At 39.4% G+C, this 14,568-nt stretch overlaps 1 protein-coding gene across 2 annotated transcripts in view; it reads right to left on the bottom strand.

Annotated features, from left to right (window-relative positions):
• LOC137335247 (DEP domain-containing mTOR-interacting protein-like) overlaps nt 1-14,331 on the bottom strand; it is a 44,224-nt gene extending 29,893 nt beyond the window's left edge. For both annotated transcript variants that reach the window (XM_068000514.1, XM_068000515.1), the window contains exons 1-2: nt 14,005-14,331; nt 7,584-7,762 (exon numbers count right to left, since the gene is read on the bottom strand). In XM_068000514.1, coding sequence (XP_067856615.1) covers nt 7,584-7,762; nt 14,005-14,090 — 265 coding nt within the window. In that variant the 5' untranslated portion in view covers nt 14,091-14,331. The remainder of the gene's footprint in view (nt 1-7,583; nt 7,763-14,004) is intronic.
• Between the last annotated feature and the right edge of the window lie 237 nt (nt 14,332-14,568).

Genomic DNA, 14,568 nt, shown 5'->3' with positions numbered 1-14,568 from the left:
TAACAATCAAATTCACAAACTTGCACACTTACCCCGGGGTCCAGAGGCATGTACCTACCTTGCGGACCCCCTCAGATGTACATCTTCCGGATGGGGGCCGCCGTAGCTGCAGTCATGACCTCCTCGGAGGAAGAACAGCATCACCAGCCTCGCCGGCCCCGCCGTCCACCTCTGACACGTGGAGCTCCACAACACAGTGCTGTGACACATCCACCTGCACAGCAGGAGGGAGGGCAACGGCAGAGAGAGATGCGTCGCAGAAGGCACTACCCTCGCCACAGGGTCTACAGGCCAAGGCTCAGCTTCCTGGACCTCTCTGAGCAGCAATGCACATGGAGGCTCAGAGTCACTCGACATGTAGTCGTGGACATCTGCAGCCTCCTTCATGCCGAGCTGCTCCCGGCTGGCCTGAGCACCATCTTCTTACCTGTCGCTGTCAAAGTCACCACTGCCCTCAACAACTTCTCCTTTGCATCCTTCCAGGGTGCCACTGGGGACATCGCCGATGTCTCTCAGTCGTCTGCACAAAAGAGCCCTGCAAATACACCTACACCCACTCTGCAGTGACACAATGGGTGGCATCAGTTGTGGGTCTTCATAGTGATCCTCAGGAAAGGGCATTATTGCACAAACCAGACAAGATTCGCAAAGATGTGGCAGTAGTGGTGACAATATAATATGTAATGTGAGTTGATCAGAAATTAAATATAAGTAAAAACCATGACAAACCCTCAAACACCCTTGTGCATCCCCTTCATGCTCACGACACGTTTGCCTTACGCTTCCTACTGCACATATATGATGCATGCCCTGTGGCTGCAGCACAGGTAGTGGCAGGTTGGATGAGGCTGACCGTGAAAGAGATGCATGAGAGGGTGAGTATGAGATAGAGCCATGAGATTGTATGAGGATTGGGTTGAGTGGTAGTGGTGGGATGAGTACTGGCGAGGTGAGTAAGTGCAGGTAAGATGAGGACGAGCTTTGAGTTGGTGTGAGGAGTGACATGATAGAGTAGTGTTGGCAGTACAGAAGGAGATGTGTGGCAGACGGAGTGCAGGGGAATGAGTAAGTGTACTTACTTTGGCTGACCTACTTAGGTCATTGAAGCGCCTCCTGCACTGTATGCAGGTGCACGATATGTTGTTGGTGCTGGTGACCTCCTCTGCCACCTCGAGCCAGGCCACTTCCCCCCGCCCGCCAGGGGGAAGATCTCTGTCCTCCCCCTCCTCCTCACCCCATCCAGTAGGACCTGGAGTGAGGCATCATTAAACCTGGGAGCAGCCTTCCTCCTGGGCTGCTCCATGCTGTAATTTTGCCTATTTTCTGCAGCATCAGTCAGTGGAGGACTGCCCCTTTAAATAGGGCTCCTCCAGCTGACAGCCTATGCTGCACATGCGCAGCTTTCCAGCGCGAAACCCGGAAGCAAAGGTAAGTACCTTCAATCAAGCTGCAATCGCGTGTGGAGCACCCCAATTACCCACGCGCCCAGTCGACCCCCCGCTGCCAACCCGCCGCCCTCCTAATATCGGGCCCAATGAATGCTCTCTAAACATCCACATTGCACAAAGACAGGCCCCTCAAACCAATTTCCAAAATGGAAAGATGTTCCTTTAAACTGCATTTTCAGACTGAAAATTTGCCTATTGCTCTTTCAACCGCATTGATCCCATTTGGTAGTTTCTTAAATTTAGTCTTATTCAAACATTTGATCTGGATTGTTTCTCTGAAAATTTTCAAAATATAAATATTACAAAACCATGGAAGAGACATGAGCACTGTCATGTTGGATAACCCCAAAGCGGCCTCCAGAAATTTCTGTCTTGCAAAGTTCTTGGAATGTAGAATGTAGAACCTACTGGGATACAGAAATTTACAGACCAAGGTCCCAGGTTCAATCCCTGGTTTGTGATGATTTAGCTGGTTTCAACTGGAGTGACAGGAAGGCTGATACAATTGGTCTAAGCTAGGGTGAGGAAAGAAAAGGTCAAACAGCACTTGCACTCCTGACCATTATTCAGGGATATTGCTGGAAAAGTGTTTGCATGTTGACTCAGCTATGATGCTCCCTGCCCCCCCACCTACGTCACTATTTTGACTAAGAAGCACCACATGAATAAGGTAATGGAGGGGTGCTGCAACTAGTGGAATTATCCTGCACTTGAGTCAGCTTCTTTATGAAAGGAGAGCACATTATAGGGAAACTCTTGAAGTTAAAGGCTACATGTTTGCAAGTCCTTGAGAAAAAAAATTAATAAAATGTGGAGTCTAATAAAGCTCAAAACCATGTCACCAGTGTACTTAAGGCAGGATACTCTGCCTTACTGAAAGCTAATTACAATTAAAAGCTTACACTTTGCAGTGATGAAAGACCTCACAGTAAAATCGAGGGGCGTTTTGGGCTGAGGTTAAAAATACCTCTAATTAATAGTGAGTATCATTATTCCATTAAAATAAATTACAAGTAAATTTCACAATTTAGCTCTCCCAGCACAAAGCTTCACACAAATGAAATATATAATAGGGAACAGTAGATTCTCAGCTCGCACAATTTTCCATCCATTAATTTTAATAGACAGAAAATCATGCAGCACTTGAATCGGGCACAATGACCTCCACTTCTAAATTCTCAATGTGTACTCCTGTTGTGCAAAATTATGTTGGGGGCACCAAATTGTAAAATCTGCCCCAATATTCTTACATTTCTTGTTGGTATTAGAGAGGTACCTCCATTACATACATCACATTTTCCCCATTATCCTTTGTGTAAGGCAACATTCAATTACAACCTTAGTAATTACTATGCTGTAAAAAGTAAGTATTCTTGCTAGTGCAGGATATTGAAATCTTGTTCAATAACCATATGTGGTGCTTTAAATCTTTATGCTGTTAAAGTTTTCTACAAGATATATGTCAATATTCAGACTTTTTATGTATAGTATTGTTTAGTCTAGCACCACAAGTCACTATTACAATCTTCGTACAAGCAAATATCACACAGACAGTGAACAGAGATATAAGAGCACAAAAGAATTTAATTTCTAACTGAACTTTGCCTGAGAAAACTAAGCTGTTAGTTGTACATCTGAGAAAGTTCTAACTGCACGCAGCAAACTCTCCATGCAAGTATTGGTAATCTTTGCCGAAATAATCTCCATGCAAGTGTCAGCAAGCTGTCAATACAGGTTCCATGGTGTTAAAGATTAAATAAATTGTAAATGAAAGACACTGCCTTGTTACGAGCATGTGTGGAATTCTTGTACTACAGTTTGTACAATGCAATGACCCATTAACCATCCAATTCAATGTGCAGTGATGTAAGCACTCATGGTTGCATGTAACAATTGGCAGTAGGTTACTTTATTTTTTATACAAAAGATTTTTTTTTTCCTTCTTTGTTCCCCCAACAAATTTTATCCCCTCCCCTCCCAAAGACATTGACTCTTACTGGGATAATATTTGATGAGTGCCAGTCACCCTCCCATACTTTACCCAGGTTGCCATTATTTGCTTATGAACCAAGATAGCAGGCATCAGTAGTCTATTTGACCACAATGAGCATCACAGCCAAGTTCAATCTGCTCCTCACCTGACATCCACACAGAAGAACTTCAAACCTGGATCACTATCCAGATCAGGAGCAGGAAGCTAACCAATTTTACCCTCCCTGACTCCTGGGGGATGAGACCAATTGGAGTGCCCCTACCACCACCCCACCTGAGATCAACTAACTCAGGACAGAAAGGATAGAACCCAAGGCTGCTCACTGGCTTAACCAGCTGACCCATCAGGGGAACCAAACATGATTTTTTGTTTCGTTAAGTATGCTTCTTTCAAGCATTTTGGTAAATTTACATCCTTATTAATCTTTTACTTCAAGAATTAAACATAATATACATACATACATATATCAGCAACAGATAAGCTTCCAACACATGTTCATATGATTATGCTGTGCATTTCTATGGGTGTAGTTGAGCGGAGAATGAGATGGAAAAAGAACAGCCCTGGAAATTTTCATATGACAAAACTCAGCTGACAAAAATAGACAACTTATGAATCTATGTAACAAACATCTTCAAGAATCACTACCAGGCTTGTGATCCTCGGGTGCAATTATCAGATGGTTACTCTCCACTTCAAATACATTTACAAAGTGTATTCACAAAATCAGAAAAACAACTAAATCAAAGAATTAAGGACTGCAATAAGCTACCTGTCCTGCATCTAGGTTATGAATATGCTGTATGTTAAAGGGGGAATCTCACCATCTGGTGCCCTCTTAAAAATCAGTTGGTTATAAAGAATTTTGGTTTCATTCTGTCCTTTTCCATTGATCATCTTTATATATTGAGTTCTAATGAATAGATGGCAGTTTGAAAGAGCAACGGAGACCAACTATGTGAGAGAGTTGAATTAGCATCAGCAGATATAATCATCGACTCGAGAGCTTTAGCATTACCAGAATGTGGCAATTCAGCTCCTTTATGCAGTAGAACTCCATGGCCTTGCAATTATACAATCGGATATTATAATAAAATGCCTAACGCATTGAATGAAATTCTTTTCACTGCTTTTTAAAAGGAAGTGTTAACCCTTTACTTTGTACCTCAGTATTCCAGGGTGCAATTTCTAGGTCTTTCCAAAACACCACCCAAGTGATTACCATTTAAACAAAACTATTCAAAAGGATGAGGCTCCTATGATGTCCCAGTGAGTCAGTGAACCACTTGTTATGGCTACTGAGCCATTCGGACCAGAAAATATGGTCAGTACCTGATATATGCAGTGAGGTAGGGGAGTTGGGTGGGGAAAGAGGGTGCTAGAATTGCTATTAGCATCCACAGGCTAGACAAGGGTTCCTGCTCCTGATCCTGATCACTATCCAGTGATCCCTGCTGGAAAGTCAGGTTTGAATACGCTGACAAAATTACTGCCATGGCTCACAGGTGAAGAATGACCACTCAAACAAGGTAACATGGGCCACTGGCACCAGGGAAATACACCTCAATACTTTTGTTTCCCTATTCTTTTTCTCCTCTCAAAATCATGTTATAATCAATTATAATCCATTGGAAATAATTTAATTTTTTAAGACACCCTGATGATGATATTTTCATCTTGATAGCAGTTATTTCATACATTTTAAATAAATTTATATTTTTTTTAAATATAATGGGTTAGCAAAATTGCACTTGAAATACAATAATAGGTTTGCAACTAAACTAAAACATTCTTCATTATTTAGCAGGTAGTTCTAATCCTATTTTTAAAATTATCAATAATGAATACAGATGAAAATACACATCCATTATTAACCCCATCCCCTAGAGTTCTATTTTCACTCTTGAAAACTGAAGAACAAATTACAAATTGTGGCATTTTTTGTTAGAGAAGGACTAGTTATAACAGAAGTGGTATTGAATCTCTTTGGATAGAATAAAGAGAAAAAGTTATGAATAGAAATACGCTACAGGCCACCTGCAGGGGACCACCTGCATGCGAGTAGGATATTGATATTATTAGGGACACATTTCTAGGGCAATATTGGATTTAGCTCCAACGAATGAGGAGTGAACAGTAAGCAAAGTAGAAGTAAGGGAATAATTGGGATCTAGTGACTATAATGTTCTGACATTCAGGATAGAAAACAAAAGGCAGCTAATTAAAAAGCTAAATTTTAAACAAGCTGATTTTAAAAGAGTATGAGAGAATGCATGGGAATAGTAAAATGGGAAGAGATACTGGAAGAAAAAGATGTGGAAGGAAAGTTGGAAGGGTGTCAATGGAGTAGTTTTTCAGATGCAAAAGCAATTTATCCGTGAAACAAGTCAATGCTGTAGGCCCATGCGTTAATGGAGCCCTGAATAGGCTACTACATAAGGTCCAAGCTCATGGGCTAAATGGGAATGTATTAAAATGGATTGGCAAATGGTTGGTTGGTAGACAACAGCAAGTAGTAGTGCAAGGGTAGGTATCTAGTTGGTAGCTAGTTACCAGTGGAGTGCCACAAGGCCATGTTGGGGCATAATTTAGAGGAAGGAGTGAGCAAAGTGTGCAAATTTGCGAACAATACCAAATTAGTAGCGGCAAATGATGAATATCTGTGCAAACAAATTCAAAAGAATCCTTATAAGTCCAATCAGTGGGTGAAGAAATGGCAGATGCAATTTAATACAACAACTTGCATTTATATAGCATCTTTTACGTAGCAAAACATCCCAAAGCACTTCACAGGAGCGTTATCAAATAAAAATTTGACACCCAGCCACATGAAGAGATATTAGGACAGGTGACCAAAAGCTTGGTCAAAGAGATAGGTTTTAAGGAGTGTCTTAATGGGGGGGGAGACGGAGAGGTGTAGAGGTTTAGGGAGGGGATTCCAGAACTTAGGGCCTAGGGAGCTGAAAGAACGGCTACCAATGGTGGGGCGATGGAAATCGGGGATGTGCAAGAGGCCTGTAATGGAGGAGCAGAGATCTAACATAAGGTTATGAGATTTGGTAGAAAGACGGTTGATGCAGTTTATGTGCTAAATGAGAATGTACTTGAGGAATTGGAGCAGGCAAGAGGCCTTGTGGTTTTAGTGAACAAGTCAATAAAACCATGAGCACAATGTTCCCAGGCTGTTAAAGAAAAGAAACAGAATGTTGGAATGCATAGCAAGGGGTATAGCATATAAATCCAGAGTGGTCATTTTAAAACTGTATTTGGCCCTGGTGAGACCACATCTGGAGTACTGCGTGCATTTTTGGTATTCAGTTATTTTGAATATTCAGTTATTGGAGGAGAGACAAAAAAGGGCTATATACGAATGACATATGAAGAAAGACTGACTACCCTAGGTCAGTTCTTTCTTGAAAAGATAGACTGAGAGGGATATGATAGAAGTGTTCAAAATTATGAAAATTTTAGACAAATTGGATCCAAGTAAGCTTTTCTGCTATGTACAGAATTTAAGAACAAGGGATCATATTTACAAAGTAAGGACAACAAAAGAAAATAGGAAATGCAGAAGGAACCTTTTTACTAAAAACGTGGTAGGTATGTGGAACAGATTAACAAAACAAGTGGTGGATCAAGAAATCTTAATGGTTTTCAAGAAGGAACTAGACAGGTTCTTGTCAACAAATAGGATTCAGGGTTATTAGAAATACACCAAGGGATTACTGTGGCTAGGTGGAATTAGTGGACCGAAGGTCTTCTCCTGATGAGACTGTTACTAACTTACTATATAAATATCTCCTGGCATTTTATATTAAAGACATATACATAAAGCTACATGAGATCAATATTCAGCTTATGTATTTTTCTATTAATTCTGCTGTACCATTATACTTAGATTTCTTTAATTGAAATCCTTGCCCACTTGACCCAGTTTTCCATTATTTCTTTCACTGTGCCAGTGATTAGGAAGCATACTGAGGGTAAGGTGGATTGGCCAATTACATTTAGCCCGAATCACCCACCCCTCCATTAGACTTATCTGTCTTAATAATACAGCTGAGAAGGGATTTAGTCCTTTTTCATTATGGCATTAAAGACATATGGTGTAAAACTGTTAATGGACTGTGATAGTAACATACCATGATGAATGATGTTATGATCCATTAACTTTTGCATTAGTTTTATGGCTGTCTCCCTGTCAGGTGCCTCTTTATGGTCTATCAACCAATCAGTTAGCTCTTTAGCAACAAAGCAGTTTGGATAGGTTCGCAGATGATAGCGACGGTCTTTGATTAATTTTCCATCATGCAGACGAAGCCTGGTAAATAAAACAGAGCTATAATACAATTTTCATCAACAAAATATTTCTTTATGAACAACTAATATTGCAACAGCTCCTTTTCCAAACTCCCAGTCAAATTCTGAACAACATTTTAAATTCAAACTAAAACCAGCCATGATCTTTCTGCACTTAGCTGGACAAAACTGGAGCAGTAGACAAATAAATAATTAGAATAACTCTTGTAGTTTCACAAAAAAGAAACAAAAATAAGATGCTTGGATTGAACTGTTAAGAAAATTCAGAGAGAAAAATATACTTTCAAATTTGTGACAAATGTCAGAATCAGCTTACAAATAAACAAAAGAATCCTGCGACTCTAAAACAGCCAATGTAAATCTATCATCGGTAGGAAGCTTCAACATTTTGTTTCATTCTGTCAATTTTTTTTTTAATAGTTTTGTTTAAATGGTGCACTGCTGGGGTAATGGCTTGGAAAAGTTAATAGGATAGATTTTCCAATACAGTGCAGTTTAAAGGTGCAAAGTTCACCCAAAGTGAAGTGTGCTGATTGCACACAATATCCGTGGTCAGCTTATCATAATTGCGCATAGCTCCTGGTGCAGATTTGGATATGTCCAGGGAACAAACGAGAGCAGAAAATTGCGAGTCAATGAAATTTAAAGTGATATGGACAATTAAAGAGAAGTGGCAGAATAGAGGACCAAATCTTTTCAGCTTTACAAATGGCTCAATAGGCTTCCGAACCTATCTTCAGCCTTTGCCAAGGCTGAAGGGGAGGAGATTAAGAAGTGACAGGAAAATATGAAGTGAAAGGAAACCCAGTGGGCAGGCATGAGTTTACAGGCAAGCCCAGCATGCAACTCCCTGTTTGATGGCTGCTGCAGTTAAGGTGATCCACGAGATGGTTGCAAGAAACATGGCTCTCTTTGCCACTCTACAGCATCATTCCCACAGGTCAGCATGCCTAGAAAGATGTAGAGGGAGTATGAAGCTATCCTTGGCTGTGCCAGCCTTATGTTGCACGTTATTGGTAGATGTCATGCACAGTTTTCCATATGGCTCTCTACTGTGACAAGAGTTCCCATGGTCAATGCTGAGTAGGTGCAACAATGATATGATTCATGACATCTTGAAGGGTGCAGCTGTTGATGACCCTAGTATGCCTTTTTTCATGCAGCATCACTGAAAGCATGACATGCTGTGATTGGGGTCTTCTGAAGAACCATACAGCATTGTGATTAATTAGGCATTCACATATTGGAGTAAATTTTCATCTACACTGCATGGGCAGTAATCTGGTGGAACAGGTGGGTTTTATACCAGACAGGGAATCTGCTCCACCAGATAACTACCCATACGGTGAAGATGAAAATTTGTCACATTGCATTTGTACCATCAGGTCTGCTGACACAGCCTTTCTTGGGAATTGAATTTGGCATTACACATCTGCCAATGCATTTATCATCATCAGATGTTTATTTTGCAAAATTATTATACAGAACAATCTGTGAACATGACAGGTTTCAAATACATTGATTAAAAAACAGCAATCACTTTGACAGCCATGATCTGATTGAATGGCGGAGCAGGCTCGAGGGGGCGTATGGCCTACTCCTGTTCTTATTTCTTATGTTCTTAATCGGGATGGACCTGCACTCATTGTGGAACACCAGAAAATTAGCTAATCAAACAATATGACAAAATTCTGGTGTAGGGTATAGACCCAAAACTTTAACCTCCCCTTTATACAGATGGACCTGTATATTTCCTGTATTTTCTGTGTTTATTGCCAATGTGTGAAATGGTAGACAGCAGAGTCTGTAAAGGCTGCTCAAGTAACTGGTCAGAACAGACTTGTATAAACAGACTTATCCTAGTATAGACAATATAATGTTGTTTTACACAATAGTAATGAAACTGGAATGGAGGTATAACCATCATAGACTGGTAATATCTTGTGCATTGTATATTTAATCTGGATTTGAAATATCCTGCACTCTTTTCATTCTATTCGGACATAGCGAAGATTAATTGGACAGAAAAGTTGGCAGATAGAACAACAGACCAGCAGATGGCACAGCCTAAAAACATTAAAACCAAGAAAGAAGAAGTTGCAGCAGAGGTGAGTTCCATGGATGATTAAGTTGATTAGAGCAACTTAGAAGAAAAATAAATAAATAGGAAAATTGGAAAAATTAAAAAGGCTATATGAAAAGGGAATAGCTGAATTATATAAAGGATAAATACTAAAAGCATACCAAAGGCAAGATGACAATCTGATTGTAAAGAATGGCAAAAATAATTAACTGGTATTTTACTTCTATATTTACAAAGAGAGTGAAGGAAGGATTGCAGGGGTGACAAAGGAAGACAGAGGACAAATAATAGATCAAAATATTAAAAAAGCAGTGGCGTTAAAAGGTCAATGGGACTTAAATTTGATAAATCACCAAGCCTGGATAGTCTATATTCCAGAATGCTGACAGAGGTTAGTCATGAAATAGCAGGGGTACTAATAATAATTTTCCAAAATTATTTGGAAACAGGAACTTTACCAAAAGGACTGGAGAGGGTGACAAATGTTCCACTCCTGTTCAAATAAGGGGAAAGAGAATAAGCCAAGTTACTATGGGCCGGTTAACCTCATACTGCTAGTGGGAAAACTGCTAGAGATCATAATAAGGATAACATGCTGAATACTTTTTTTAAAATGTGTAGACTAATAATTGACAGTGAACATGGATTTATAAAGTGCAGATCATGCTCGACTAACAAAAAACAATTTATTCAAGAAAATTACTAATCAGATAAATGAAGGAAATTCAGTGGATGTAGTATATTTGGATTTCCAAGCTATTTGATAAAGTGCCATTCAAGAAATTTGTTGAGAAGATTAATTATAAAAGCAATAAAGGTAAAGTGGCAGCCTGCATAGTGGTATGGTGAAAAGAAAGCAGAGAGGATCAGTAAACGGATGATTCTTGGATTAGTAAGATGTAGTTGATGATCTTCCCAAAGAATGTGTGTTGGGACCTCTCATTCTCTATCTATAACATATTGAAAACCCTGTGTCTGTGCAAACTTCCTCTCTACAAAACCTATTTCCCACTGGCAACATCTCCATTATAAATTCCCAAGTCTACATTTATAATGGAAACTGCCTATAAAAAATGTTATACTGTAATTATAACCTCCTGACAATGGTGGCACTGTAGCATCTCAATTTTGTGATTGCGTTGTGATGAGAGGTTTGAAAAACTAGGGCTGTATTCAGAGAAGGTCAATGGGAATCTCATAGAAGTGTTCAAAATTGTGAAAAAGTTTGAGAAGGTAATTAGTGAAAGATTATTTCCACAGCTCAGTGAATCGGTAACAATAAATTGAGGATTAGTACTAGAAGCATGGAGGGGGGTAAGAAGAATGTTTTTTCCACACAATGGTTGATTAAAGTACAGAATGCATCAACACAAGTAGCTATTAAAGCCAAAGAGTCAGGAAATTTAAGGGGCTCTAAATAAAAACTGAAATGCGAAAATATTAAAAGTTATGAAAAAAAAGAGTAGGAAAATGCAAATAAAGTAGATGGCTTGAATGTGGAGGCAGCACTAGCACAAATACAATGAGCCAAATTACCTCTTTCAGTGCTAAAATTTCCATGATATCACTGATCTCATCATTGTATCTTCCCATGTATCAACAGGGCTTTCAATTAACTTTACCATAGCAACTTTCTTTCACTTCATTGTCAAGGAAAATTCAACTATGTGTCAGCTCATCTACATCTTTACTACTTTCACTAGATAAAAGGCAGATTGAAGCCTGGTGTTTTAACCTACACAATGAATGGTTAATAGCAGCAACTTCCATGATGGTCCATATTGCTTTTATTCAACTGCAGCAGTTCAACAAGACCCATTACCACCTTCACATGGCAACTAGGGATGGGCAATAAATGCAGCCTTATTGGTATTTTCCACATCCAAAGAACAAATAAAATAAAAATCTAACTGAACAGGAGGTTTTAATAAAAAAGACGTGTCATTACACCAGAACAACTAGATCCATAAACAGATATAAAGGTTAGACTAATAGACAAGGTCAATTTTGAATAATTGCTTTTATCAGTATTTACGAGAGTATTGGAAGAATAATGCAACACTTACAACCAATATTTGTGGGACCTTAGTACTGTTTGACGGATGTAGACATTTTACAAATAGATTGTAATTAGGAATTTAGGAATATTTAAAGTGAAAAAGATACCAGACTAGGAGCATATATGAGTGTGAGAAGAGGCCATTCAGCCCATCTGGCCATTCCATCTAGAGTCCATATATAAGTATTCCATCTTGGACTTTCCTTCTGCATCATCTATTTATCTCCTCCTCTAGGAACACTAATTTATGACACAGTTCATTCCACAGAGTACCACATGCCTAGAGTGTTTCAGCCTTTTCTAGGCATGTGGTACTCTGTGGAATGAACTGTGTCATAAATTAGTGTTCCTAGAGGAGGAGATAAATAGATGATGCAGAAGGAAAGTCCAAGATGGAATACTTATATATGGACTCTAGATGGAATGGCCAGATGGGCTGAATGGCCTCTTCTCACACTCATATATGCTCCTAGTCTGGTATCTTTTTCACTTTAAATATTCCTAAATTCCTAATTACAATCTATTTGTAAAATGTCTACATCCGTCAAACAGTACTAAGGTCCCACAAATATTGGTTGTAAGTGTTGCATTATTCTTCCAATACTCTCGTAAATACTGATAAAAGCAATTATTCAAAATTGACCTTGTCTATTAGTCTAACCTTTATATCTGTTTATGGATCTAGTTGTTCTGGTGTAATGACACGTCTTTTTTATTAAAACCTCCTGTATCAATAAATGGCAATCAAACATGTTCGCACAGCAGCACTACAGAACATCAATGTCACAATGCCAGCTTCTCTTCCTGGCCAGCAGCGTTCACTAGCTGGATGCTGTCACTATTAGAAACAAGTTGAGTTCTTCCAAACACTATGGGGTTAAGTTGGCACAGCTTTGTTATCAGTCTTCTAGCGACAAGCATCAGTTACAGAATAAGGACTACAATGTTATAGCCCAATCTCCCACCCATGTTTGTGGCCAACAAGGCTCCACCTGGCACCAGAACCGTGCAAGATTACCATGTATATATTTGAGTCCAGCACATTTCAGGCACTTTGTTATAGACACATAACAATCTTTTTTTAAAAGAGAAAGCCAGCCAGTTCCTGTTGCTAGAGAAACAACTGGCCTCTAAGTGACCTCAGGATGTGCCTAAGTTGCAGCAATTAGGCAATGCTTCAAATGGACAAGTTAGGTTACATACAGCTGTACCATGGCAGCAGAATAATACATTGCACCTTAGCTGGTATAATGCTCCTATCCTTATAAAACAGTGCATCATTGCCCTACCATGAGCAATGCCACTGGAGACCAGAATTGCTGGTGGGAGATGACAGGGGCTATATCACCACCTCTTACAATAGTATCATCAAAACTCTCAGAACTAAAAGGTCTTCTCGTCAACTATAATTATAATGATGTTTCCGAATAGCCTCAGTATTGGGTACAGTCTACCTTTCTTGCTAAGATTACGAGAAATTCAACGATCACTGCTATGTTAGAATTCTGTATTTAGCCCTATGATGCCTTGTCGTACTTTTGCAAGACAACATTGACCCATTAAAGCTAATTTTTTTCTAAATAAATATACTAACATTTTCAAATTACAAACCCACTGCTGACGTTAACTAACCTTAGCGACATGGAAATTGGTAAAAAAATTATTTTAATGGGAGAAAAAAGGAAAATCTGTTGTGATTAGTCAGTAATGCACAATAAAAGGAAGTCTTATCTCTTGGAGAGCGTGTATTAATTTTCCTGCTAAGCAGCCTATTCTGTACATGTACTTCAGTTCATCTAGTTACAGAAATAATTAGACAGGGCACTGCTTTTGCATAAACTTAAAAGACCCGGAATCGATCTTAATGTGCAAGTTTTATTGTGGAAAACGTTTTTATCCGGTATAAACTGGACGGAACGCTTCATTTGCGTCAAAAAGCCAACCACTGCCTGATTCGTAAATAGTTGCAAACTTAACTAGATGGATATGCATTTTCAATACTTTTTTAAAATTCAAATTTGCTTCGGGATTTTCCGCACATTACAATCGTGCAGCAATATGCACCCCGCTGTCATCTGTAGAGAACGTACTGTCTCCATACCTTAATTGCTCGCCTGTAATTAGTACTTCAGCCTTGTAATGCCTTTCAGTCGCTTTCTTTTTCACGCTGTTCTGAAGACTTTCCATTTTTTTTAAATAGAAATCCCGCTTAAGTTGGCCGCCTGCCTAAGCTCTGTGCTGTCTGCACCTGCTGGTTGTGGTGAGAACCAAGAGCTCTGGAATCCCGGCTCCCTGTGGTCAGTTTCACAGCCTGTTGAAGGATTGCTCAGTCTTGACACTTCCACGCCAATGTCCCCCTATTCAACGTTAGCTTTCTTGGATTCTGCCCTCTCTCGGTCTGTTTTGTACCTGGGAGTTAAACAGGTTGCCGCTGATTGAATACATTCTGCAATCTGATATGTTATCGGTAAAAGGACTAGATTAGCAGCGAACAGTAGCATATGCTGAGAGCCAAGCAAACCCGTTCGGTCCAAATTTGCATATAAATCAGTACATTGTACACCACCTCAGATTTATGTAGAAAGTGTCTGTATTTTTTTTTAAACTGGCTGAAAATACCAGCACATCTCTGGGTGGCATATGAAATAAACGAATCCACTATGGT

The sequence above is a fragment of the Heptranchias perlo genome, chromosome 19 (genome assembly GCF_035084215.1).
Source record: "Heptranchias perlo isolate sHepPer1 chromosome 19, sHepPer1.hap1, whole genome shotgun sequence".
Lineage (NCBI taxonomy): Eukaryota > Metazoa > Chordata > Chondrichthyes > Hexanchiformes > Hexanchidae > Heptranchias > Heptranchias perlo.
This window is presented reverse-complemented; position numbering and strand designations above follow the sequence as displayed.